The 25,134-nt window shown below is 44.5% G+C and overlaps 1 protein-coding gene across 1 annotated transcript in view; it reads right to left on the reverse strand.

The window, feature by feature from the left end:
- LOC123765933 (uncharacterized) overlaps positions 1-25,134 on the reverse strand; it is a 270,914-nt gene that overhangs the window by 67,760 nt on the left and 178,020 nt on the right. The window contains exon 2 of the mRNA XM_069337425.1: positions 7,306-7,376. Coding sequence (XP_069193526.1) covers positions 7,306-7,376 — 71 coding nt within the window. The remainder of the gene's footprint in view (positions 1-7,305; positions 7,377-25,134) is intronic.

The following is a 25,134-nucleotide window of genomic DNA, read 5'->3' on the forward strand; positions in this document are numbered from 1 at the left end:
CTCCTCCTCACCATCGTTCATACACCTACAGCATTCATCACCAATGGTAAGTAATAACTTGAACAAAAAATACTTTTGTCAGTTGGTGCAGTAATTGGCGAATGGCATTTGTCGTTTGGCACAGTGCAGTGGTTAAGGTGTTATGCGCACCCCTGAATGAGCAAAACTATACACTATTTGCATTTCAGAGGGTTTGTAGTGTAGATTTAGTTGAATTAAGTATAAAATTTAGTTTGAAGTGAGGTTTTTGGGTAGTCTGGAACGGATTAATTCATTTCCCATTATTTCTTATGGGGAAATTAGCTTCGGGTTACGAGTTTTCGGGTTACGAGCTGTCTCCAGGAACTGATTAAATTCTTAAACCGAGGTATCACTGTATTACAATATTAATGTAATTCTTAACTTAGCTAATTATTTGTATTCCATTTGATTAATTATTTGAATCTCAGTTCGTTTACTCTAGAAACCTTAATTGATTAGTTATCTAATTTCCCACTCTTCTGTTCTTTATTATTTTTACTTTTATATCTAGTAAATTTTATTACTTATATACAGTATCTGCTAAATTTTATTACTTACATATCTGCTGAATAATATTTGCAATCACTTCTCTATTCTTGCATTTTTTCTTTTCAAATACAGTGCATCATCACTCTAACAGACCCCGCTCTAACGAATTCCCGGATGGTCCAAATGATTTGCATTTGGCACTAAATGTTCAGTGGAACATACAAAAATTCATTTGTGTTGTTCCACTGATGGTGATGACCTAGTCCGGCATGGCAGGGCTGTGAGAGCTGTGTACTGTACACACTCTCCACATCGTTCACTTCAATATCCATATCACTAGTAGCAGACACCTGTGTTAGGTCTTTTTCCAGATTTGGGTTATCAAAATCATTGGCATGCTCATCTTTAAGCAATATGCCTTCTTAAAAACATGGCCGACTAGGGCTGGGAGCTCGATATGGATGAATACGACATGGTTGCTACCTTGAATATGAGCCTACCCAAGACCGTGGGGAATGCTGGGAATTTTTTTCAATCTGGCAAACACCTCAGGAATCCATCTTGTACCCAAGTCAACACCGTGTTGGACAGGTGTTTGGGAGCCAGAGGCGCGTGTGCCACTCATTGTTGCTCACTCAGTACTAACCCAGCCAGCAGCCCTAGGACATTCTGGGAATTTTTTCCAAGATGGCTGCCTCTCACTGGAGGTCCTAAGAGTCCATTTTGTACCCAACCTACCGCGAGCACACTTCGACTGTGTATGAAGAAATAAAACATACTTTTGTCAGTTGGCGCAGTAATTGGCGAAAGGCTATTAATCAAAATAGAGATCCTAAATGTAGTTGTTGTCCTTGTATATAAGTCACCGGAGGCAAACCCTCAGCAGTTTAAAGACCAACTAATGAAAATAGAGCACTGCTTGGAAAACCTCACAAATCCAGCTCCGAACATCATCCTGCTTGGGGACTTCAACCTACGGCACCTGAAATGGAAGCACTTGGCTAATACAGTAATATCAGAAAGAATACCAGGAAGTAGCCTAAATGAGCAGGCACATGCAAATGACCTGCAACGGATGTGCGATAGGTTTGCCTTAAACCAGCAAATAGTAGAACCAACTAGGAAGGAGAACACGCTGGACCTCATTTTCACTAATAATGATGAGTTGATCGGGAACATAATGATTACAAATACCTGTTACTCAGATCACAACTTAATTGAAGTTCTGACAACCATGGGGAATGGACCTTCAAAACCAGTCTAGATTCCCGGTGGAGGAGATTTCAGCAAATTCAACTTCAATAATAAACGGATAAACTGGGAGCAAATAAACCAGGACTTCACAGAAATAAACTGGGAAGAACAGCTAGGAAATGCAAACCTGAACCAGTGCCTGGAAAAAATAAGCTCAGTAGCACTAGAAATATGTTCAAACCGCATACCCCTAAGAAAAAAGAGAAAGAGATGCAGATTGGAACGGGAACGTCGTTCCCTATATAGGCGAAGAAAACGAATCGCGGAACAACTTGAGAGTCGCACCCTATCTCAAGAACGGCGAAGAAGGTTAGGTAGAGAAATAGAAACAATTGAACTCAAGCTACAAGAATCATACAAAACCCAGGAGAGGCAAAGAGAGCAAAAGGCCATCAGTGAAATAGAGAGAAATCCGAAGTATTTTTTCTCCTATGCAAAATCAAGATCAAAAACCACATCTAGTATCGGGCCCCTGCGAAAGGGAGATGGAACTTTCACAGATGACAACAAAGAAATGAGCGAGTTACTGAGGAAGCAGTACGACTCTGTTTTCAGTGAGCCATTAAATGCACTAAAGATTGATAACCCAAATGAATTTTTCATGGACATGATACCAACATCAAATCACATATCAGACGTCGCCCTATCCCCACTAGATTTTGAAGAAGCCATAAACAGTATGCCTATGCACTCTGCACCAGGCCCGGATTCTTGGAACTCCATATTCATCAAGAACTGTAAAAAACCACTATCGCAGGCCCTTCACATTCTGTGGAGACAAAGCCTAGATACTGGCGTTATCCCTGACATACTAAAAACAGCAGAGATAGCACCACTCCATAAAGGAGGAAATAAGGCAGAGGCAAAAAATTACAGACCGATAGCACTAACATCGCACATCATAAAAATTTTTGAGAGAGTGCTAAGAAGTAAGATCACAAAATACATGGAATCACAGCATCTCCATAACCCCGGACAACATGGTTTCAGAACAGGGCGCTCTTGCCTGTCGCAGTTGCTGGACCACTATGATATGGCATTAGATGCTATGGAAGACAAACAAAACGCTGATGTAATTTACACAGATTTCGCAAAAGCTTTTGATAAATGTGACCATGGTGTTATTGCACATAAAATGCGTTCAAAAGGAATTACCAGGAAAATAGGCAGATGGATCTACAATTTCCTGACTGACAGAACCCAATGTGTAATAGTCAACAAAATAAAATCCAGCCCATCAACCGTGAAGAGCTCAGTCCCCCAGGGTACTGTGCTTGCTCCAGTACTTTTTCTCATCCTCATATCGGACATAGACCAGAACACAACCTATAGCACTGTATCATCCTTTGCAGATGACACTAGGATTTTCATGAGAGTTGGCAACATAGAGGACACGGCAAACCTCCAATCAGATGTAGATCAGGTCTTTCTATGGGCTACAGAAAATAATATGGTATTCAACGAGGATAAGTTTCAGCTCATGCGCTACGGAAAAATTGAAAATATAAAAACAGAAACCACGTACAAAACGCAGGCAAATCATAACATAGAACGAAAAGGCAATGTAAAGGACCTGGGTGTACTCATGTCGGAAGACCTTACCTTTAAAGAACACAATAAAGTAGCCGTCACAACTGCAAGAAAAATGACAGGTTGGATAACAAGAACTTTTCACACTAGAGATGCTATACCGATGATGATACTTTTCAAAACGCTTGTGCTATCTAGAGTGGAGTACTGCTGCACAATGACAGCCCCTTTCAAAGCTGGAGAAATTGCTGACCTAGAGAGCGTGCAGAGATCCTTTACTGCTAGAATCCACTCAGTAAAACATCTAAATTACTGGGACCGACTAAAGAGCCTAAATCTGTACTCCCTTGAGCGCAGGCGGGAGAGATACATAATAATTTACACGTGGAAAATAATTGAGGGGCTGGTCCCAAACCTGCACACAGAAATAACACCACATGAGACCAGAAGACATGGCAGGATGTGCAGAATACCCCCGTTGAAAAGCAGAGGTGCAACAGGTACTCTGAGAGAGAACTCTATCAACATCAGAGGCCCGAGACTGTTCAACACGCTTCCACTACACATAAGGGGCATAACTGGCAAACCCCTCACAGTGTTCAAGAGAGAACTGGATAAGCACCTCCAAAGGATACCTGATCAACCAGGCTGTGACTCATACGTCAGGCTGCGAGCAGCCGCGTCTAACAGCCTGGTTGATCAGTCCAGCAACCAGGAGGCCTGGTCGACGACCGGGCCGCGGGGACACTAAGCCCCGGAAGCACCTCAAGGTAGCCTCAAGGTAGGCATTTGTCGTTTGGCACAGTGCAGTGGTTAAGGTGTTATGCACACCCCTGATTGAGCAAAATTATACACTACAGTATTTGCATTTCAGAGGGTTAATACACTCAACATAACTGGGTAATAACACCATGATTAACCCTTAAACTGCGCAACACGTCATATGATGTGTTGAGTAACTTGCTATAAATTGTGCATCATGTCATATGACGTGATGGAATACCACACAAGATTTGAATGGCCAGTGGGGTAGGGGGCCCCCCCCATACGCTGCCCAGGGGATATAGTAAACCAGCTGCCATTTTGTAAAAAATATCCAGCTCATGCTACCAATGCGTGGGAGGCCCCAAATACCCAGCGGTCACCATGGCGAACGCACGGCCAAACGCCTCCTGAGCACGCACCACGCAATCACTTACTCAAGAGCAAATAACTAGTGAATTATTTTCTGATGGTGAGGACAGTGATTTTTGATGACCCTGACATTGATAAGGACTACAGACAATTGTCCGATGATAGTAGCACAGACGGTGAATATGAGATACAGTAGTCTCCTCCCATGGCGAGGCCTACACGCTCACCCGTGCCTCCTCACCCAGTGTCTACTCCAATTCACCCACGACCACACAGTTCTTGTGCTTATTTAGAGTACGAGGATATTTTGGGCGATGAGTCAGAGGAAGGTGACTCATTTTCTGGTTTTAGTGAAGTGGATTCAGAGCATAGTGTTACCGTGCCTGTTGCTAGTACCAGTGGTGATACTGGGCGAGAATTTGTTGCGTCAGCAGCGTCTCGCCCAGCCAAGCGCCGCCGCATGGCACCACATGAGGAACCAAGACCCTCATGTTCACGTGATTTCACCTCACGTTCACATAGCGCCCGTACTTTGCATAGACGGACTTTAGCTCCTGGTCCACGGTGTGCAACACTTCCTCGCTGTCGTGCCACTGTTGCGTCTCGCAGGACAGCAGGTGTACTTGTGTGGAGTGATGGTGATGATTTTATTACTCTAATTCCTGCCTTTGACAATAAAGAAGTTGGGATTACAGAGCTTTTCCCTGATAATGGTGAGGACATGTGTGAAATGGATTACTTTACAGCATTTTATGATGAGCCGCTCATGGAATATATTGTACACCAAATGAACCTTCATGCGACTCATCTCATTGGAAAAGAGATAACAGAATATTCACGATTGCAGCATTGGAAAAACACTATTGTAGGTGAAATGTATGTATTTTTGGCAATATGTATGTTGATGAAACATTGTGTCAAACATGCTATCACAGATTATTGGAGCAAAGACCAGACTATTCCAACACCTTTCTTCAGGAAATATGTCCCGAGACAGGTTTCAGATACTCCTCAGGTGTCTTCATTTTGCAAGTAATGAGGACCAGACAGAGGATGATAGACTTTGGAGAGTCAGGCACTATATGAATGAAGCGATTGGTAAGTTCAGAGATTTCTACGTACCAGCACAGAAGCTGGTGATTGACGATTCCCTTGTGCTTTTCAGAGGACGTGTTGCATTCAAGCAGTATATTCCCTCCAAACGCAACAAATTTGGATTGAAATTTTTTGTTTTTTGTGACTATGAAACAGGATATGTGTTACACACGATTCTGTATTCTACTAGCGATGTAGACATTCTCGGTAACGACCAACATGGTTTCTCGGGTAGTGTGGTAAAGTCACTGATGACACCATGGATGAACAAGGGCCACGTTTTATACACGGATAACTGCTATACAAGTCCCTTGCAAGCTAGGTTCTTGATTTAAAATAGAACTGGATTGTTTGGCACAGTAAAGCCAAGAAGAAGGAAAATGCCAGTGTTTGACAGTAAACTTGAAGTTGGTGACTGCCAGCTAAGAAAAAGTGATCAAATACGCTCAGTTAGGTAGAAAGACACGAGAGAAGTGAACTTGCTGACAACCGTTCATGATAGTACAATGGTGAACATTGGCAAGGTGAACCGAGTAACACAAGAACCAATAAGCCAGATTGTGTTCTTGACTAATATCAACATGCGTTTGGTTGATAAATCTGACATGATGGTGGGCACTGTCGAGTGTGTGCGGAAAACATTGAAGTGGACGAAAAAAGTGTTTTTCCATCTTGTTGACATAAGTATGCTGAACAGCTATAATATGTATCTGGTGAAAACTGGACATAAACCAAGTTTCCGTTCGTTTGCTTTTACACTTGGGACACAGTTATTAGCAAAGTTTGGCAAAGATGTTCCTGGCATACAAAGACCCATCATGAACCCAGTGTTGCAGCATGCTGCTACACCCAGGCTCACTCACACGGAGTGCTTTCTAGCACACCGACTAAAACATTTGCCACCAGCTGGAAAGCGTGCAATAGGCCAATGTGATTGCTTAGTTTGTAGAACAATAAATGAGATCAGAAACGTAAACTTGTGCAAACATGGTGTGAAGCTTGTGCAGTCCCATTGTGTGCTGTCAACTGCTTCAACAACTACCACTCTCTCCAAGAATTCTAAATGTGCAATAATAGTGCAAAAACCTGTAAATAGTATGTGCATGTGTGTAAATATAATAATGAACAATGTGAATACATATTATATTGGCATAATGGGAAAATATTTTTGTGCGCATGTGTATACTCAATGTATGCAACATTTATTACCACTGAACATGAAGTAACATTATATGCAACACAATTATTGAATAATATTTGTGATAAAATACGCCTAGACACTGTAAATAATGCAGCAAAAATAAATTTGTGGCAATTCTGACTGCTTGAGGACTGCGCGCAATGCCTCTGGGACGCACCTTGCATGAGCAAGCATGCAGGGTGTGACGTCATCGCTCATATTGTCGGCTCATTTATGTCATTTGTAAGTAGGATTAATTTTTTCTCTCTCTCGTGGTCAGGGAACACAAATTAACAGGTTAGGAAGAATTTTTTTTTTTCTTTTTTGTTACACGCCTGTGGGTGACAAGGGACAAATAGCCCTTAGCAACAAACGGGTTAATACACTCAACATCACTGAGTCATGCCAATATGATTAATACACTCATCATCACTGGGTAATGACAATATAATTAATACACTTGCCATCACTGGTAAATGACAACACCAACATTAATACACTAATAAAAATATCTTGATTAATACACTCACAATCACTGGTTATTGACATCAACATGATAAACACACACACTGGTAGTACAGTAAGAATAAAATTGTCCTTACCATCATTAATGGGCAGAAGTTGTGTTTGCTATCGTCCTGGGTAGCCGAGCAGAGACTGGAAGCAGTATTACCTATTAAGGCAAAATAAAACAAATTTAAGGTTTCTATGACTAAATTTTTCCCACCAAAACATAGTAAATGTTTAGAAAAATTAAACAAATTTTTTTAGGTACAGTACAGGCATACCTCAGAATACGAGTTTAATCCGTTCCTGGAGACGCCTCGCCTTCCGAAAACTCGCATTCCGAAGTTAATTTCCCCATAAGAAATAAAGGGAAATGAATTAATCCGTTCCTGACTACCCCAAAAACCCCACATCAAACTAAATTTTTATACCTAATTTACCAAATTCATCTAAATAAACCTACAAAACTGTGTTCCAGTTATTACTTACCTTGCTGTCGAGTGCTGTAGGCGTATGGAAGATGGTGAGGAGGGGGGAGGAGGAGAGGAGTTACTGTTTGGAAGGGGAGTCCCCTTCCATAATCACATCACATAACCCCATGCCTTGTAACACTATGGATACCACTTCTCTTTCTAAATTTTTCAAACCAGCCCCTGCTTGCCTTAAACTCTTTCTTATCTGCATCACTCGTTGCAGGGGTATTCTTTAGAAGGTCTTCGTGCAACACCCTGGCTTTCTCACAAATAATGGCCTCCGAAACACTATCACCCCTCAACTCCTTGTCGTGTATCCAAATTAATAACAACTTTTCCACTTCTTCAAGTATTTGTGGTCTTTGTGCCGTTAATGTTCTTACTCCTTTTGCCACTTTAGCACCCATAATCTTATTTTTCTTCTTAAGTATAGTGCATATTGTTGATGTGGCTTTGTTGTACTGCCTACAAAGTTCAACAACACGTGTACCGTTCTCATGCTTCCGAATGATCTCTTGTTTCTCCTCTATTGTCATCCTCACATGAGCTTTCTGGCCTTTATCCTTACCACTGGCTTTCTTGGGACCCATGGTGAGATATATAATAACAAATTGTATAGACAAATCACAAAAAAATCCAACAAAACACTGAAAATCCGCGAGAAGAATTGATGTGGGGGTAGTCACTGAGCGCGAGACAATGGTAAACTGAGGGGCGGCGGGGCGGAGGGGCGACGATCGCCGAACCACCACGCGCTAGGTCGGCCTGTACGCGTATCAACAAACTCGCGTCCCGAAGTAACCCTCGCCTTCCGAGACAAATTTTTGGAGTAAATACTGCTCGCCTTCCGAAAACCTCGCATACAGGGACAATCGCATTCCGAGGTACCACTGTATTGTGCTTTGAACAAAAGTAACGAGGGTGGGCAGGAATAAGGAGGGTGGGCAGGAGTAAGAAGGATGGGCAGGAATAAGGAGGGGTGGGCAGGAATAAGGAGGGGTGGGCAGGAGTAAGGAGGGTGAGCAGGAGTAAGGAGGGTGGGCAGGAATAAGGAGGATGGGCAGGAATAAGGAGGGTGAGCAGGAGTAAGGAGGGTTGGGCAGGAATAAGGAGGGTGGGCAGGAATAAGGAGGGTGGGCAGGAATAAGGAGGGTGGGCAGGAATAAGGAGGGTGGGCAGGAGTAAGGAGGAGTGGGCAGGAAAGGGGAAGGGGGTATGGGCGGGTTCTCGGCTGCCTCCCCTCCCTCTCTAACAGCCTACTGTACCCAAGATTAACCATGTAATGTATCAATTATACAATGTATGTATGTGATGTAACTATATAACCTGAGCTTGTAAAAGCACCTTCATCACCTTCAGTGATTAATTAAGTGCTTAATTGCACACTAGTTTCTCTATCAGCTCCCAGCAAGCAAGTCCTCCCAGCAAGCATAAGAAATATTGCCGGAACAACCGTGGACATTTTCAAGAGGAAACTAGATTTATTCCTCCAAGGAGTGCCGGACCAACCGGGCTGTGGTGGGTATGTGGGCCTGCGGGCCGCTCCAAGCAACAGCCTGGTGGACCAAACTCTCACAAGTCGAGCCTGGCCTCGGGCCGGGCTTGGGGAGTAGATGAACTCCCAGAACCCCATCAACCAGGTATCAACCAGGTATCAACCAGCTATCTCACCCTGTCAGAGTAAAAGAGACAAATGTATGTGAATGCATGTGTGTGTGTATATATGTATGTATATGTACATATATGTGTGTGTATGTATATGTATGTGTATAAAGTATATATGGAAGCTGATCAAAATTACATTTCACCTTTGTAAATGCATATTAATGACACTATGTAAAAGACACATCGAACACTTTATGTAGGGCATACGTAAATTTGTGTATCTATGTATTTACGTATGTAGGTTAGCTAAGCATTTTAAAAGCACCAAATCACCTTCTGTGGTTGATTGTTCAATAAACCCTTGAACTATATGTTTAACACATCTCTAACCCTGTCCATGGAGGACAGAAGAAAATGTATATATGCTGCTTAGCATTATAAATGTGTGGCCACGTCTGTGGTAGAAAACTAATAATAATAAAAAAAACCAGCGTTGAATGTAATGAAACGCCATTTTCTGGGTGAGACCCGGAGGCTCCCCGGAGCTTTACCGGCTGATATGCTAATGTCAGACTTTGGCATCAGTCATGTGTATGGAGTTCTAGGGCCTACCGGGGACCACGGCCAGAACCTGGCCCCCTCAGAGAGGCAAGGGGAGCAATGGCCTATAGAAACCCCCATGTGGTTGGAAGCATTCTATGTCTGCCATCGACCGGGTCAAGCATCCAGAAAGGTAAGCATTCCAAAACAAACCCCTATTCTGGTGAAAATTGCTACCTAAAGCCGAACTAGTGGATAGAACTCTTCAACAGAAAACAAGGAAACTAGTATGACGTCATACGTCACCGCGCCGCTGTCTGCGCAGCTCCCCCCTCCCCGGGAGGGGGAACGGGGAGCCCCAGACCTCCCACGCCGGCTATCCACCCATCAGTTGGATGGCTGGATGTCAAAACACGCGAAAAACCGCCGACCGGAGGGAGGGAGGGTTGCCGGGGAGCCTACGGGTCTCACCCAGAAAATGGCGTTTCATTACATTAAACGCTGGTTTTCTGGGGGGAGCCCCGTTGGCTCCACGGAGCTAACTACCCACAGAGTAAGGTCAAAGGGACAGAACCGGGAGGCGGACACCACGCACCCCCCAAGGATGCAAGACAACCGGCAGCAAACGCCAACCCAAGGCGCCACAGCCCCGAAAAGTCCCGGGAACAACACGAGAACAACGAGCAGCAAGGCCCCTGCACGAACACCAAAAATCCATGCCCGAAAGACCGCGAGGCCACGTCGCCCAGACGGCAGCGAGAGCAGTGAAGCCACGAACGCCACAGGCATGAGGGAAGAACTCAGGCAGCTTAGCCGCAAGAACACGGCTGACCACCCGGGACACTATCACCCGCGAACCGGGACGAACAGAACCGGATCAACGCAAAACACGCTCTGGACCCAAACGCTGTGGCACGCAAACAACAGCGGAGGGCCGCCACTGAACACAAAAAACGACACACCCCCGGCCCGACCAACAAAGCACCAACAAACCCTGGACCCCTCCAGAACCTAGCAGCCCCACCCCGCGCCCGAAAAGATGGAGACTGCTGCCACCGAACAACCAAAACGCTAAAACCGAAGGAGCAAGAAAACTCAGCGACTCGACCCCCAGAGGCAAAGGCCAAAAGGAAAGAGCCGACGAAAAAACACACCGGAACCGAAGGGGCACTACCAACCGAGGAGAAGACAGAGCACGCTGACCAAGAGACCAAGATGGTGCAAGCAGCGCACGAACAGGCCGGAGGTGAAACGACGCACAAGACAGCTGACTAACGGTGCAGAAGCAACACCAAGACCGAAAGTAAGCTGAAACGGCTCCGCCCGCGCAGCACGAAAAGAGGCGACAGTATGTGGCAAGATGACGGCCCCCAACCCCCACCAGAAAACCAAGCCGAGAGTAAACCAAGGTAACAAGAGTAACCACCTAAGAAGGGACAGGAAAAGGAAGGACCGCCAAAATACCCCATACTGCCGCCAAGAGAAGCACGCAGGTGGGACACCTACCACGAAGCCACCCGACCACCAACCGGAGGCGAGACTGCGAGGCAGAACATAAGCAGCCCCGACAAGGCCCCTCCGAGCCCAGGAAAAGGCAGAGCCGCGGGAAGATCTCGGGCGCGACCACCGGCACAAGGAGATGGAACGTCTGCCGAACAGAAAAACTCCCCAAAGCATGCAAGCCCGCCAGGAGTTCAGAAACGACGGGTCCGACGCGAGACATCGCAAGACCCAAAAAAAAAAAAAAACGGCAGGGCAAGCTAGGAAACCAAAGAAGGCGGAAGGGTCGCCGCCAGAACAGTACCCGAACCAAGGAGTACGAACAACTGCAATAGACCAAGACAAAGAAGCACATCACAGGACACAGGCTGACAAACGCCTAAGAACACACGCAGAACACCCCTGCTGCAGAGGAGACAGGAAGAAAGAGCGGAAGCACAAAAATCCCAGGATAACAACCACGGGTGGACAATCAGGCAGGGACAGAAAAAAACCCACGCAATCCCCAGGCACAAAACGGCAGCAAAGTGCCACTCCACAACCGGACGCAGGAACAAGGACACGCCACCGTGAAACACGGTACCAGTGCACACGTGCAGCAGCAGAAACAGGCACCACTGCAACATGCAACATGTAAATAGCAACTCCCTTCAGCAAAGGCAGAGAACGGAGCAGGCAGACCCCAGACAGGGCCAACGGAGACACGACAAAAACCCCGCAGGCCCAGAAACCTGCACCAGGCGACCGACGGCGGAGAAACCCCGCTCGATACCTGCTGGATGAGATACTGGGAGCTCTTTTACACCTCAAGCCCGGCCCAAGGCCAGGCTAGACCGGCCAGAGAGTGGCCCACCAGGCAGCTGCTAGGAGCAGTCCACCGGCCCACATACCCCCACAACCAGGACGGGCCGGAACTGCCATACGAAAACAGGCTAGTGCGCCCTGGAAGTCCACGGACGAACCAGCAAGAAGGCTTATGCTCGCAAGTAGGTCGTGTAACAAGCACAGACCACTGATGGTAATACAGTGTTCCCCAAATGTGCCAATAGCACCACTGCACTCCACTGGTACTATCCCGCAAGTTCTACCAGATAGGCGGGACCCAAGAGCCGTAGCTCAAATCCTGCAAGCACAGCCAGGAGCCTTACCAGGTGAGTACAGAACCAACCCTACAACCCCCACACCTCACAACATTAAAAAAGGAGGGTCCCCTGAATGACTCCAGCATGGGTTGGACATGCACATGAGGGGGACAGGAAGGGTTGAAAAAGGGACAGTCACTGGTGTGCGAACGGTCTCAGTCGTACAAAAATATACCTAAATAAAGACAGGTATATAAACAACTCCACATCCAGCGCCCGGCCAAAAGACGCCAGACCGCAGAAACTCACCTGGCGAACGGTGGCACGAACTTGACACGACTCAACCGTGCCCAGAAGAACCTGGGAGCACCGCCAGGTGAAGACGCCAGACAGGACTACTGCACGAGAAAAGTAGCCAAAAGAGGAAGCAGGAACAATAAAACCGGCCAAAGAAGCAAAGAGCCCAAAAAGGAACCCAACCGGGCGACAAGTAGCCCAACCGGGCGACAAGTAGCCCAACAAGGCGACAAGGACGAGGAGCCGACAGACGTTCCAATAATGCGGGAAGTAGCGAAAAACCTTCCCGTACCCTCGAGAACACAGAAGCCAACACTAGTCCCGAAGGCACACGAAGGCTCGGGCACACCCAAGATCAGAAGTCACGCAGAACCCCATCGAACGGGGAAACATGACGAAAACACCGTCCCAAAAAGGGGTGGGAGGAAACATTCACCCACAAGACGGAACCAACCGACTCAAAGGCCAAGGAACCGAGCCCGGGGAGGGGCCGACGCCCAACAGCACGTACGGCAAGTGGGGAGGAAAGACCCCACTCCGCGTAACCACAAGCCCCGCCTAGAGGGGGATAAAAATCCCCACGGGGTCCAACGGGGCCAAGGCCCCCCAAGTCAGCCCCTCCCCAGCCCCGGGAACCTACACGACAGGCCCCGGGGCCAAGCCGTTCCCCCAAAGCCCCGGCCGTACCAGAAAACTGGGGCAGCCGTGAAAACACTAAGGAAGGGAGCCCACTGGCAGACTCATACAACACGGCTGGAGGAACAGGCTCAAATGCCCCCGTCACTACCCTGGAAGGGGAATTCCCCGAGACTGCCCGAGTCTCTACACCATCAAAAACCCCGCCCCGAACCTACAGACGGTAAGGAACCGGATGCAGGCAGGAAAGGGGAAAGACAAGGGGGGCGTGGAAGGAACCGAAGCAACCAACACCCCCAAGTCCCAAAAGGAACTACAACGGGGCAGCCCCGGGGCTCCCAGGGAGGAAACCACGAGAACGTTGCCATCACCAAGGCTCAAGTGCAACGCCCCTGCTGCCCGCACCCGCTTTGTTAGCACAACAGGGTAACCGAGCCCCAACGAGCAACCAAACTCGCCGGACTCTGGGTCGAAGGTGTCACCGACCCCACAGGCAGCAGACGGAGGCAAAACAGAGAGTCACCCAGAGACAAAGGGTGAGAGCAACCCTCAAACTCGCTGGAAGCGAGGGGGGACTCTGGGGTCACATCCATCGGACCCGCGCGCCCCCAGGGGTTTCCCAGGGTCCCGAGCGTTTACTATAAGAGGACTCGCGCGCAGGTAATCCCAGGCAGGGTACTGCTAACCGGCACCCAAAGCTACCAAACAACTTTCTAAGAGCTGAACCCCCGGGACGTGTACACTCACGGGGACCTAGCAGGGGGTACCACCAGAAAATATTCAGAACACAAGGGACACAAGGGGCAAGAACGAAGGCAGACCCCCCCACCAGGTAGATAAACAAAAAAGAAAAAGAAAACCCTGCAAGAGGACAGCGTACCCAAGCGGAACAGAGCCGGCCGCTATGATTGGTAAAGACAAGCTGCACAGTACCCTGCGCCCCACCTGTGCAAAAACTGCCCCTTACTCTAAGGCGAACAAGGGAGACAGAACACCCAAGCACACAAAGAGCGGCCGAAAACCAAGCAGTAAACGGCCAAGCAGGGGCAGGACCCAAGGAACTTGTGGAAGGTGGCCTCAAGCCCCAAGGGCAGTACTTACAAGGCACCTAGGGAAGGGAACCCTAGGCGCATGCAGCCCGAGTACTGGAGAATCACTCCCGGCTCATGCACCACCTAGAAAACAGACACCACACTCTAGGTACAGTGCTGAAACAACCACTGGAGCCGGAGCACATAACCATTGCCTATAGCATCAGCCGAAGAACTGATGGGTGGATAGCCGGCGTGGGAGGTCTGGGGCTCCCCCTTCCCCCTCCCGGGGAGGGGGGAGCTGCGCAGACAGCGGCGCGGTGACGTATGACGTCATACTAGTTTCCTTGTTTTCTGTTGAAAAGTTCTATCCACTAGTTCGGCTTTAGGTAGCAATTTTCACCAGAATAGGGGTTTGTTTTGGAATGCTTACCTTTCTGGATGCTTGACCCGGTCGATGGCAGACATAGAATGCTTCCAACCACACGAGGGTTTCTATAGGCCATTGCTCCCCTTGCCTCTCTGAGGGGGCCAGGTTCTGGCTGTGGTCCCCGATAGGCCCTAGAACTCCATACACATGACTGATGCCAAAGTCTGACATTAGCACATCAGCCGGTAAAGCTCCGGGAGCCGACGGGGCTCCCCCCAGAAAAGCCTACGTAATACAAACCACGTGCATTAACCCTAAAGCTGCTGGCTGTAAAAGCTGGGGCTGGCCAAAAAATATTTGAATTATGTGAACATTAATGTTAAATGTTAAACAAATCTCCAACTTATTGGCATAACCATCATGAAAGTTTCATTCCAATATGTTCAGAAATGTATTTTAGACAATTTTTTTAAAAAAGGAGAACATTTTGTTGATAAGGAGAACAGCTCCTATTCACTGGAACTGAGGGATAATGCAGTAATAAAGAGATGCAAGCACTTGTTCAATGTACAAAGAAGAAGAATAGTAGCAAGAAGTGTCCACAAAGTAGTTATGCAGCTGGTGCCTGTATAGCATTGCTGAGTAATACATAATAATACTAATAATAATGAGTATGTTATCATGCTCTATTTTGTTATATATCATAAAAATGCATTGCCTAATGTTAATATCTGTTACTTTCACCAATGTCCATTTTTTTTGTCTCCTTTGTTTATTATCTCATTTTGTTGTAACCTCTACATCCTGGAGAGTGCATACCCATCCCCTAACTATGTCAAGATAGATGAAATTGATCACCAAATGAATCAGTCACAACTGGCAGAACTTAGGACTTTGAATTTTTATATTTTGTTTTTTTGAGGGTTATTTTTTCTTGATATCATTCCAACACACATTGACCTACAACTTTCACATACTCGAGTACGAATGTTGAACAACGTTTATTAAAACATACAAGTAAATTAATGAATTAGAACTACCTTAATCATTGTCGATAACTTCAATTATCTCAAAAACTAGAGTTTCAACTTTGAGTCAGCTTCAAAAATATCCAGTTTCTGACCAATTCTCACCATTTTTACAAATAATGTGCACAGCTGTCTGTTCTACAATCCTATTAGAATGGACTTTTCACAAACCCTAAACGTTTAAAGTTATCCTTTTTTTCTAAATTTGTCGCATAATTCAAATGCCACATTAACAATTTTTTTTACAGTAAACTAAACTGTAAACATTTATTCTAAATCTATGAATATGAAGATCCTATACTCTTCTGAGAGCATAATAACACCAAATGAACAATTGGTGATAGTTTATATTTTTGCAGCTGATTTCAAAATCTGAAGTTTTCAATATTCAATTTTATAATTATTATTTATTTTCTTAATTTTCAAGTTAAGTTTGTGATCATTTAGACAAAGTTACAGGATTTGCTAGTATGCACAAAAAAATTGGAAAGCATTAGAGCAAATTTGAGAAATTGAACTTTGCCATCAGGTCCTGTTGTATATGTATGCCATGCACAGCTTAAGCGTCATGAAAGTTTCACCCCAATATTTTCAGAAATGTATTTAAAAACAAAATAAAAAGGAGAACAGCTCCATTTAACTGGAACTGAGGGATAATGCAGTAATAAAGAGCTGCAAGCACTTGCCCGATGCACAAAGAAGAATAGTAGCAAGAAGTGTCCACAAAGTAGTTATGCAGCTGGTGCCTGTATAGCATTGCTGAGTAATACATAATAATACCAATAATAATGAGTATATTATCATGCTCCATTTTGTTACATATCATAATAATGCATTGCCTAATGTTAATTTCTGTTACTTTCACCAATGTCCATTTTTTTTTTGTCTCCTTTCTTTATTATCTGATTTTGTTGTAACCTCTACATCCTGGAGAGTGCATACCCATCCCCTAACTATGTCAAGATAGAATGAAATTGGTCACCAAATGAATCAGTCACAACTGGCAGAACTTGGGACTGAATTTTTTGACAGTTTTTCAGATTTCAAATTCTATTTTCTTTGTATCTTTACGTGGTTTTGATGATTAGGGACCAGATTAGGGCTTTATAACTTTTATACAGAATACATTTTTATCCCCTAAATCCCTAGTTAATCCCTATATTTTATTTCTTTGGGGGGGGGGTATTTTTTCTTGACCTCCTTACAACGAATATTGACCTAAAAGTTTCACATATTCGAGTACGAATACCAAACAACCTTTAATAAAACATATAAGTAAATTAATGAATAAAAACTAAATTATTCATTGTCGATAACTTCAACTTCAATTATCTCTAAAACTAGAGTTTCAACTTTGAGTCAGTTTAAAAAAATCCAGTTTCTGACCGATTCTCACCATTTTTACAAATAATGTGCACAGCTGTCTCTTTTACAATCCCATTAGAATGGATTTTTCCCAAACCCTAAATGTTTGGAGTTATCAATTTTTTTTCTAAGTGTGGCGTATAATTCAAATGCCACATTGACAATTTTTTTTACAGTAAACTAAACTGAAAACATACATTCTAAATCTATGAAAATGAAGATCATATACTATTCTGAGAGCATAATAACACCAAAGAAATAATTGGTGATAGTTTATATTTTTGCAGCGGATTTAAAAATCTGATGTTCTCAATATTCAATTTTATAATTATTCTTTATTTTCTTAATTTTCAAGTTACGTTTGTGATCATTTAGACAAAGTTGCAGGATTTGCGAGTATGCACAAAAAATTGGAAAGCATTAGAGCAAATTTGAGAAACTGAACGTTGCCATCAGGTCCTGTTGTATATGCTCCCGAAATATGGTGTATATGGTCCCGAAACGCTATGCGTGCTAGTGGCTTTACAAGAATGGTAATTTAACTTAATTTCTAAATTCTCTGTTAACCCCCCCCCAATATATCTTCTTGTAAATCAATAAATAAATATGTATGCCATGCAAAGCTTAAGGTTAATACAGAACTGTACTGTATAAAATGTATAAAACTTCAAACTAACAATAATAATATTTTAAATAAAACAATTTGTAAGTTGATTCTATTAGAAATGTAGCTGAAAGACTTGCTGTAAAGTTAAACATAGACAATTTCAAGGCTAGCACTGCATAGTATGTCGATTTAAAGAGAGGTAATGCATCATTAACAAGAAAATTTGTGGCGAGGCATTAAGTGCAGATGTTGGAAGTGCTAATGCATATAAGCATAAAATTTCTCAGCACATGATATCTAATAATCTAAGCTGATTTTAAGTGTACAAAGCAGATGAAACAGGCTTTAACTGAAAGATATGTATATAATAAGATATATGATATTTAACTGAAACTATATATTATGAAAGATATTGTAATGAAGCTCACAACAAAGAAACAAACTAAGATTCAAAAGTTTTTGGTATGGTTTCACAGTAGACCTACAGGACCAGCACCCAGCACTAGCAAGGACTCACCTTCCAAGGATGCCCAGGCAACTGGACCAGCACCCAGCACTAGCAAGGACTCACCTTCCAAGGATGTCCAGGCAACTGGACCAGCACCCAGCACTAGCAGGGACTCACCTTCCAAGGATGCCCAGGCAACTGGACCAGCACCCAGCACTAGCAAGGACTCACCTTCCGAGGATGCCCAGGCCACTAGACCAGCACCCAGCACTAGCAAGGACTCACCTTCCAAGGATGCCCAGGCAACTGGACCAGCACCCAGCACTAGCAAGGACTCACCTTTCAAGGATGCCCAGGCAACTGGACCAGCACCCAGCACTAGCAAGGACACACCTTCTGAGGATGCCCAGGCAACTGGACCAGCACCCAGCACTAGCCATAACGTACCTGGGAGTACAGAGCACCACTTGGTTTCCGAACCCCTTGGGGACGAGACCCGTCGGTTAACATGTAAGTTCGTATACGAGAAATAGAGGGGAAAAAATAAACTAGAAATGTAAAAAAAAAAATTTCCGAAAAAATTCACGAAAAACTCTAGGGGAAAAAATCGACAGGTTCATAGCGTAAATGCGACTGTGTTTTGTTTGTACTCACCAATAAGTGAAGTCCTGATCCGCTTTATAAAAGTCCTTAATTGTTCCTAACTGATTATTAAGACGTCTGGCAAACATCCTCTGGATGTTTCCTGCCAGCCTGCAGGCACATCCTGCCTAAAATAAACGATGATGTACTGTACATTTAAGAAACAAATTTGGGTCACAGGTCTGTGGAGTGTGGTTAGGCTTACGGAGTCAGCCGGTCCCTCCCCCACCACCGATACACCTCCCCCTCCCCCCCCACCCCAAACCCATACACACACACACACACTCAAAGGTCACGTGGTTCATGGTTCACTTCAACACCCATATATCGCTTCCTGCCTGCCTGCCTCCTTCCCAGCCTGCAAGCCAGCCTGCCTGCCTGCCTGCCTGCCTCCTTCCCAGCCTGCAAACCTGCCTGCCTCCTTCCCAGCCTGCAAGCCTGCCTGCCTCCTTCCCAGCCTGCCTCCTTCCCAGCCTGCAAGCCTGCCTGCCTGCCTGCCTCCTTCCCAGCCTGCAAGCCTGCCTGCCTGCCTGCCTCCTTCCCAGCCTGCAAGCCTGCCTGCCTGCCTGCCTCCTTCCCAGCCTGCAAGCCTGCCTGCCTGCCTCCTTCCCAGCCTGCAAGCCTGCCTGCCTGCCTGCCTCCATCCCAGCCTGCAAGCCTGCCTGCCTGCCTGCCTCCTTCCCAGCCTGCAAGCCTGCCTGCCTGCCTGCCTCCTTCCCAGCCCGCAAGCCTGCCTGCCTCCTTCCCAGCCTGCAAGCCTGCCTGCCTCCTTCCCAGCCTGCAAGCCTGCCTGCCTGCCTCCTTCCCAGCCTGCAAGCCTGCCTGCCTGCCTGCCTCCTTCCCAGCCTGCAAGCCTGCCTGCCTGCCTCCTTCCCAGCCTGCAAGCCTGCCTGCCTGCCTGCCTCCTTCCCAGCCTGCAAGCCTGCCTGCCTGCCTGCCTCCTTCCCAGCCTGCAAGCCTGCCTGCTTGCCTGCCTCCTTCTCAGCCTGCAAGCCTGCCTGCCTGCCTGCCTCCTTCCCAGCCTGCAAGCCTGCCTGCCTGCCTGCCTCCTTCCCAGCCTGCAAGCCTGCCTGCCTGCCTGCCTGCCTCCTTCCCAGCCTGCCTGCCTGCCTCCTTCCCAGCCTGCAAGCCTGCTTCCTTTCCAGCCAGCCTGCCTCCCTCCCTGCCATCATGCTAACGGGTAGTGTGTGTTAGGCTTATCTTCGGGAATGAGCCGGTCTCACCCCCACCACCAACAAACCACCCGCCCCCCTACATCCCATCTCTCAAGGTCACGCGGTTCAACCGCGTGACTACCACTCACTCCCTGCTGCCCCTGCCTGCCTGCCTGCCTGCCTGTCTGCCTGTGCCTGCCTGCCTGTGCCTGCCTGCCTGTGCCTGTGCCTGCCTGTGCCTGCCAGCCTGCCTTTCCCTCCCTAATTCTCACTACTTCCATCCCTTCCTGCCTACCTCCTAGCATCTCTCCCTACCTCCCCCTCCCTCTTAGCATCTCTCCCTACCTCCTAACATCTCTCCCTACCTCCCCCTCCCTCCTAGCATCTCTCTCTCCCCCTCTCTCACTGATTCTCCCCCCCCCCTCATTCATACTGCCTCCCACCTGAGCTCCATCGTCCATCCACCCACCAGTCAGCCATCACTGACGCAATGCGTGCATTTGGAGCCAACATGGTGCACAGATGTTTCTTGATTGTGCAGATATGTAAAACAAAAGCACAGAATGAACATTCCAGCCTTATGGCAATTCAAAATAATAGGAATAATAGGCCGTGAATCTGTGAAGTCACAGCGGGCAAACTGGACCATCTCCCACCCACCACCACAAGCCGGCGTGACGCTTGGTGGACCCCTTCCTACCCGAACTTTGTTCGGGTAGCATGACTCCCCAACCCCAATCGGGAAACTGGAAGTTTCGGATAACTAAAGTTCGGAAACCAAGTGGTGCTCTGTACCAATTGAACTGTACAGCACAGTTCTAATGACATTAAATGCACAAAGTGTAGTTTATATGATATAAGTGTACTGCAGTAGTGTGATTCTAGTGGTCTGTACTTTATGTACAGACTGTTGTGTATAATGTACATTTGTTACAAGAGTTACTGTTCTTTAAACAATTTATATTCATATGTGTGGCACTCTCAGGATATTAAGACTAACAAAGTTTGCACTACAAAACTCAACTGGTAGGGTAAGTACAGTACTGTAACGTGCAATATCAATTTATTTCATTGCAATTCAAATTCTTTGTTATTTAAATTTTTCAAAAGGCAAATGTGTACTGGCATATATATAATTAATTTTTTTTTGGGGGGGAAGGGGGATGCTGGGGCCGGATTGATGGAATGAATTCCACACTGAAATGAATCGTCTACGCCCCCATATAGCTCGTTCAAGCGAGGGCGCACTGTATTACTCATATAATTTCTACATTTACTGTCTACATTTAATGTCATTAAATTTCATGCATTTCTTTGATAAAATGTTTACTCGTGTCCTTTATGATCTTGGTTATTTGTAAGTGTTGACCCCATTAACCTTAAATTATAGTATGTTTATGTTACTCTATGTTCTGATATGTTCCAAGAAAATGTCATGAGGAGCAGTTCTAAATTACACCTTGTATTTCCATTCTGTAATTAATGTAAATAAACTACTGTACTGTTGCTAGAACTACTGACTCCTTAATGTAATAATCTATGCCAGTACTCTGACTATACTCTGTACCTGTAAAGTAAGGCTGTAAAGTACCTGTACACATTTTATGTCAATTTTACTGTAAATTATCTACAGTACTTAAAATTATCTGTTAGTTTAAAGACTTCCCCGAAACTCTATGCGTGCTAATGGCTTTACAGGAATGTAAAATCAACTTCATTTCTATGTTCTCTCTTAACCCCCAATATACCTTCTTGTATATAAATAAATAAATAAATGCTTGTCATCCTTATGAATCACCTTTGTATTAATTTTTTATTTTCCTTGAACATTCTCATTTTGTTAACTTACTTCTCTTATAGTATTAAGTGTTTTACCCCGTCACAATATTAATTAAAAAATTTCTATATTACTATTAATTTTGCCCGAAACGCTTTGCGTAATAGTGGCTTCATTAGTACAGTACTGTATGTGTAACTGCTGTCCCTTCAATTGAACAATACTCTTATTACACATAGAAATCACAATAGTGTGATGCATCAAATTTATTTATTTATTTATTTATTTATTTACTTATATAGAAGAAGGTACATTGGGTTTGTGAGAATACATAGCATGGTATTTACAATCTTGTAAAGCCACTAGTACGCGCAGCATTTCGGGCAGGTCCTTAATCTAACAGATAATTTTAAGTAGGTAAATTCTAGCAGAATTAATAAAATGATAACAGATACATTGCAAGAAAGAAAAAAATGAGATGAGAGAGATTAGTAGGAATATTAAAGCACATTGGTATATTAAAGTTCAGACTGATTGCATTGACAGCTTGATTGGTAATTTAAACGAAGATTAATAGGCACCATACAGCAAATTGAAAGCACATATAAGAAGACAGCAATGATCACAATGGTAAAGTTGTTTGGACTGGGTACATGGAGATTGGGTAGCACTAGATACAGTGCAATTTTAAAGCAACAAGGTAGAAAACTATGAAGATGAAATTAAGTACTTTTTAAGTTTGTTTTTGAATGATGCAAAAGCTGGACATCTTTTCAATTCATTAGGAGTGAGTTCCATACACTAGGTCCCTTTATTTGCAAAGATTGTTTGCACAGATTAAGTTTGACTCTGGGGATATCAAAGATATACTTATTTCTGGTGTGGTGATAATGGGTCCTATTATATCTGTCCAGGGAGAGTTTCAGAACATGATTTGCATTTAAGAACAGGGTTTTGTAAATGTAGTTGACACAAGAGAATGTGTGGAGTGAGATTATGTTTAGCATGTTTAGGGAGTTAAACAAGGGGGGCTGAGTGTTGTCTGAAAACAGAATTTGTTATTATTCTGATAGCAGATTTTGCTGAAGGATGATGGACCAGAGGTGGTTTGCAGTGGTTGAACCCCATGCACAGATACCATAATTAAGATAGGGATAGATTAGTGTATAATATAGCGAGATGAGAGCAGAGTTAGATACATAGTATCTGATTTTGGAGAGTATACCAACTGTTTTAGAGACTTTCTTAGTTATGTGTTGTATGTAGGTGCTGAAGTCGAGTCTCTTATCTAGGAATAGGCCAAGAAAATTTCCATCATTTTTATTACTAATGATAACATTGTCTATCTGAAGCTGAATTGCATTTGTTGATTTGCTTCCAAATAAGATGTAGTAGGTCTTTTCTATGTTAAGTGTTAGTTTGTTGGTTGACATTCATAAGTGGACTTTTTTTTTAGTTCATTATTAACAGCATTATTTAGTGTATGTGTTTTGTGGTTAGAGCAGATGAGGGAAGTATCATCAGCAAACAATGTAGGTTTCAGAATGTTGGTGACATCAGGCAGACCATTGATGTACATAAGAAATAGGAGAGGTCCCAAGATGTTGCCCAGTGGCACCCCAATTGTTATTGGTAGAGTGGAAGTTATATCGTTGATGGCTACACATTGGTGTCTATCACTAAGATAGAATTGTATATAGTGCAGGGCATGGCCTCGGATTCCATAATGATGCAGTTTACATAAGAGGTAGTTGTGACTAACAGTATCAAAGGCCTTTCTCAGGTCAATGAAGAGTCCAATCGGAAACTCATTTTTGTCAAGGGTTGAGTAAATTATATCAAGGAGACTAATAATTGCGTCGTTAGTACTCTTTTGGGAGCGGAAGCCAAACTGGCAGGGGCCGAGTATGTCGAATTTTACGAGGTAGGAGTACAGCTGTTTGTAGATAATTTTTTCAAATATTTTTGATAGTACGGGTAGGTTTGATATGAACAAATTTGAAATGAGTTTGTTTAATTTCAAGTTTGAAATTAACAAATCCACAAGAGCTGTGACGAGGGTTCAAATCTACGTCCGAGAGTGTGTAATGAAGTAAGGGCGAAGAGGTAGAACAGCTTATTGACAGAGCTCAGGTGCATGGGGGAATTGTGTAAAAACCTAGTGTGTGTCTCAAAGAGACTGCAGGATCCGTGGTAGGTCAAGTTGATTTCTCGGTTGCAATTCTTATCCATGTTGTAGCTCAGTCGATTAACCACCATGCTGTGCCGAGTTTATTGTGAAATTCCCCCTGTGCGCATGAAATAATGTGTCCCAAAAAATTCATTTTTCTTCATAAAATGATAAATTCCCTTCCCTAAACATGTCTATGTAAAAATAAATGCCAAATTCCACTTACTTTGGCTGTGGGGACGTGGACAAGGTGCGCTGTGATGTCATCAGGAGCTGGTCGCCCGTGCGTGACACGCCCAGACACGGTCGCGCGGGCCATTCAAGCACCAGATGTTGGCACAAATATATTTTCAATTATCTGTTTTATGTATTTCCAATGCAGTTTTATTTGTTTGTTTTTTATCGTATATGATGTATATTTGTATTCTTTACAATATGTATACAGTAGAACGTTCATAATGTTCCATGAAACTGTGATACATGTGACAGCAATGTGTCCACAATAAATGTTTATTTTCGCAATATTACTTGTTAAAAATTCACTAAAATTACAATATGTACAGTTTCACACACTACACAGTAACACACTGTATTACACACTCAGTACTTCGGAAGCGAGTAATAATCAACGAAGTAGTCCAGGGTACACAGTGCGACTTCTCTCTCGTTGCACCAGGTACGGATAGATTTTCGCTTCCTGTTTCTTTGTTCTGTGTGCTTGCAAATAACGCACTCATGTACACCCTTGGCATTAGTACCTGTAGGTGGTATGTAGCCAAGCTTGTAAAACGTACGGTAGTCTTGCAAAGATTACAGGGAAAGATCAATTTGTAAGGTAGTCGTGAAAAGATCGCCTTGTAAGGTCCCACACAGGAAGAAATTCAGCCAGCCTCAATGAGTGTCCGTCAGAACCATCAGAAAATAGTAGAACCAACTAGGAAGGAGAACACACTGGACCTCATTTTCACTAATAATGATGAATTGATCAGGAACATAATGATTACAAATACCTGTTACTCAGATCACAACTTAATTGAAGTTATGACAACCATGGGGAGTAAACCTTCAAAACCAGTCCAGATTCCCGGTGGAGGAGATTTCAGCAAATTCAACTTCAATAATAAACAGATAAACTGGGAGCAAATAAACCAGGACTTCACAGAAATAAACTGGGAAGAACAGCTAGAAAATGCAAACCT

This window comes from Procambarus clarkii, chromosome 37 (assembly GCF_040958095.1).
Source record: "Procambarus clarkii isolate CNS0578487 chromosome 37, FALCON_Pclarkii_2.0, whole genome shotgun sequence".
Taxonomy (NCBI): Eukaryota; Metazoa; Arthropoda; class Malacostraca; order Decapoda; family Cambaridae; genus Procambarus; species Procambarus clarkii.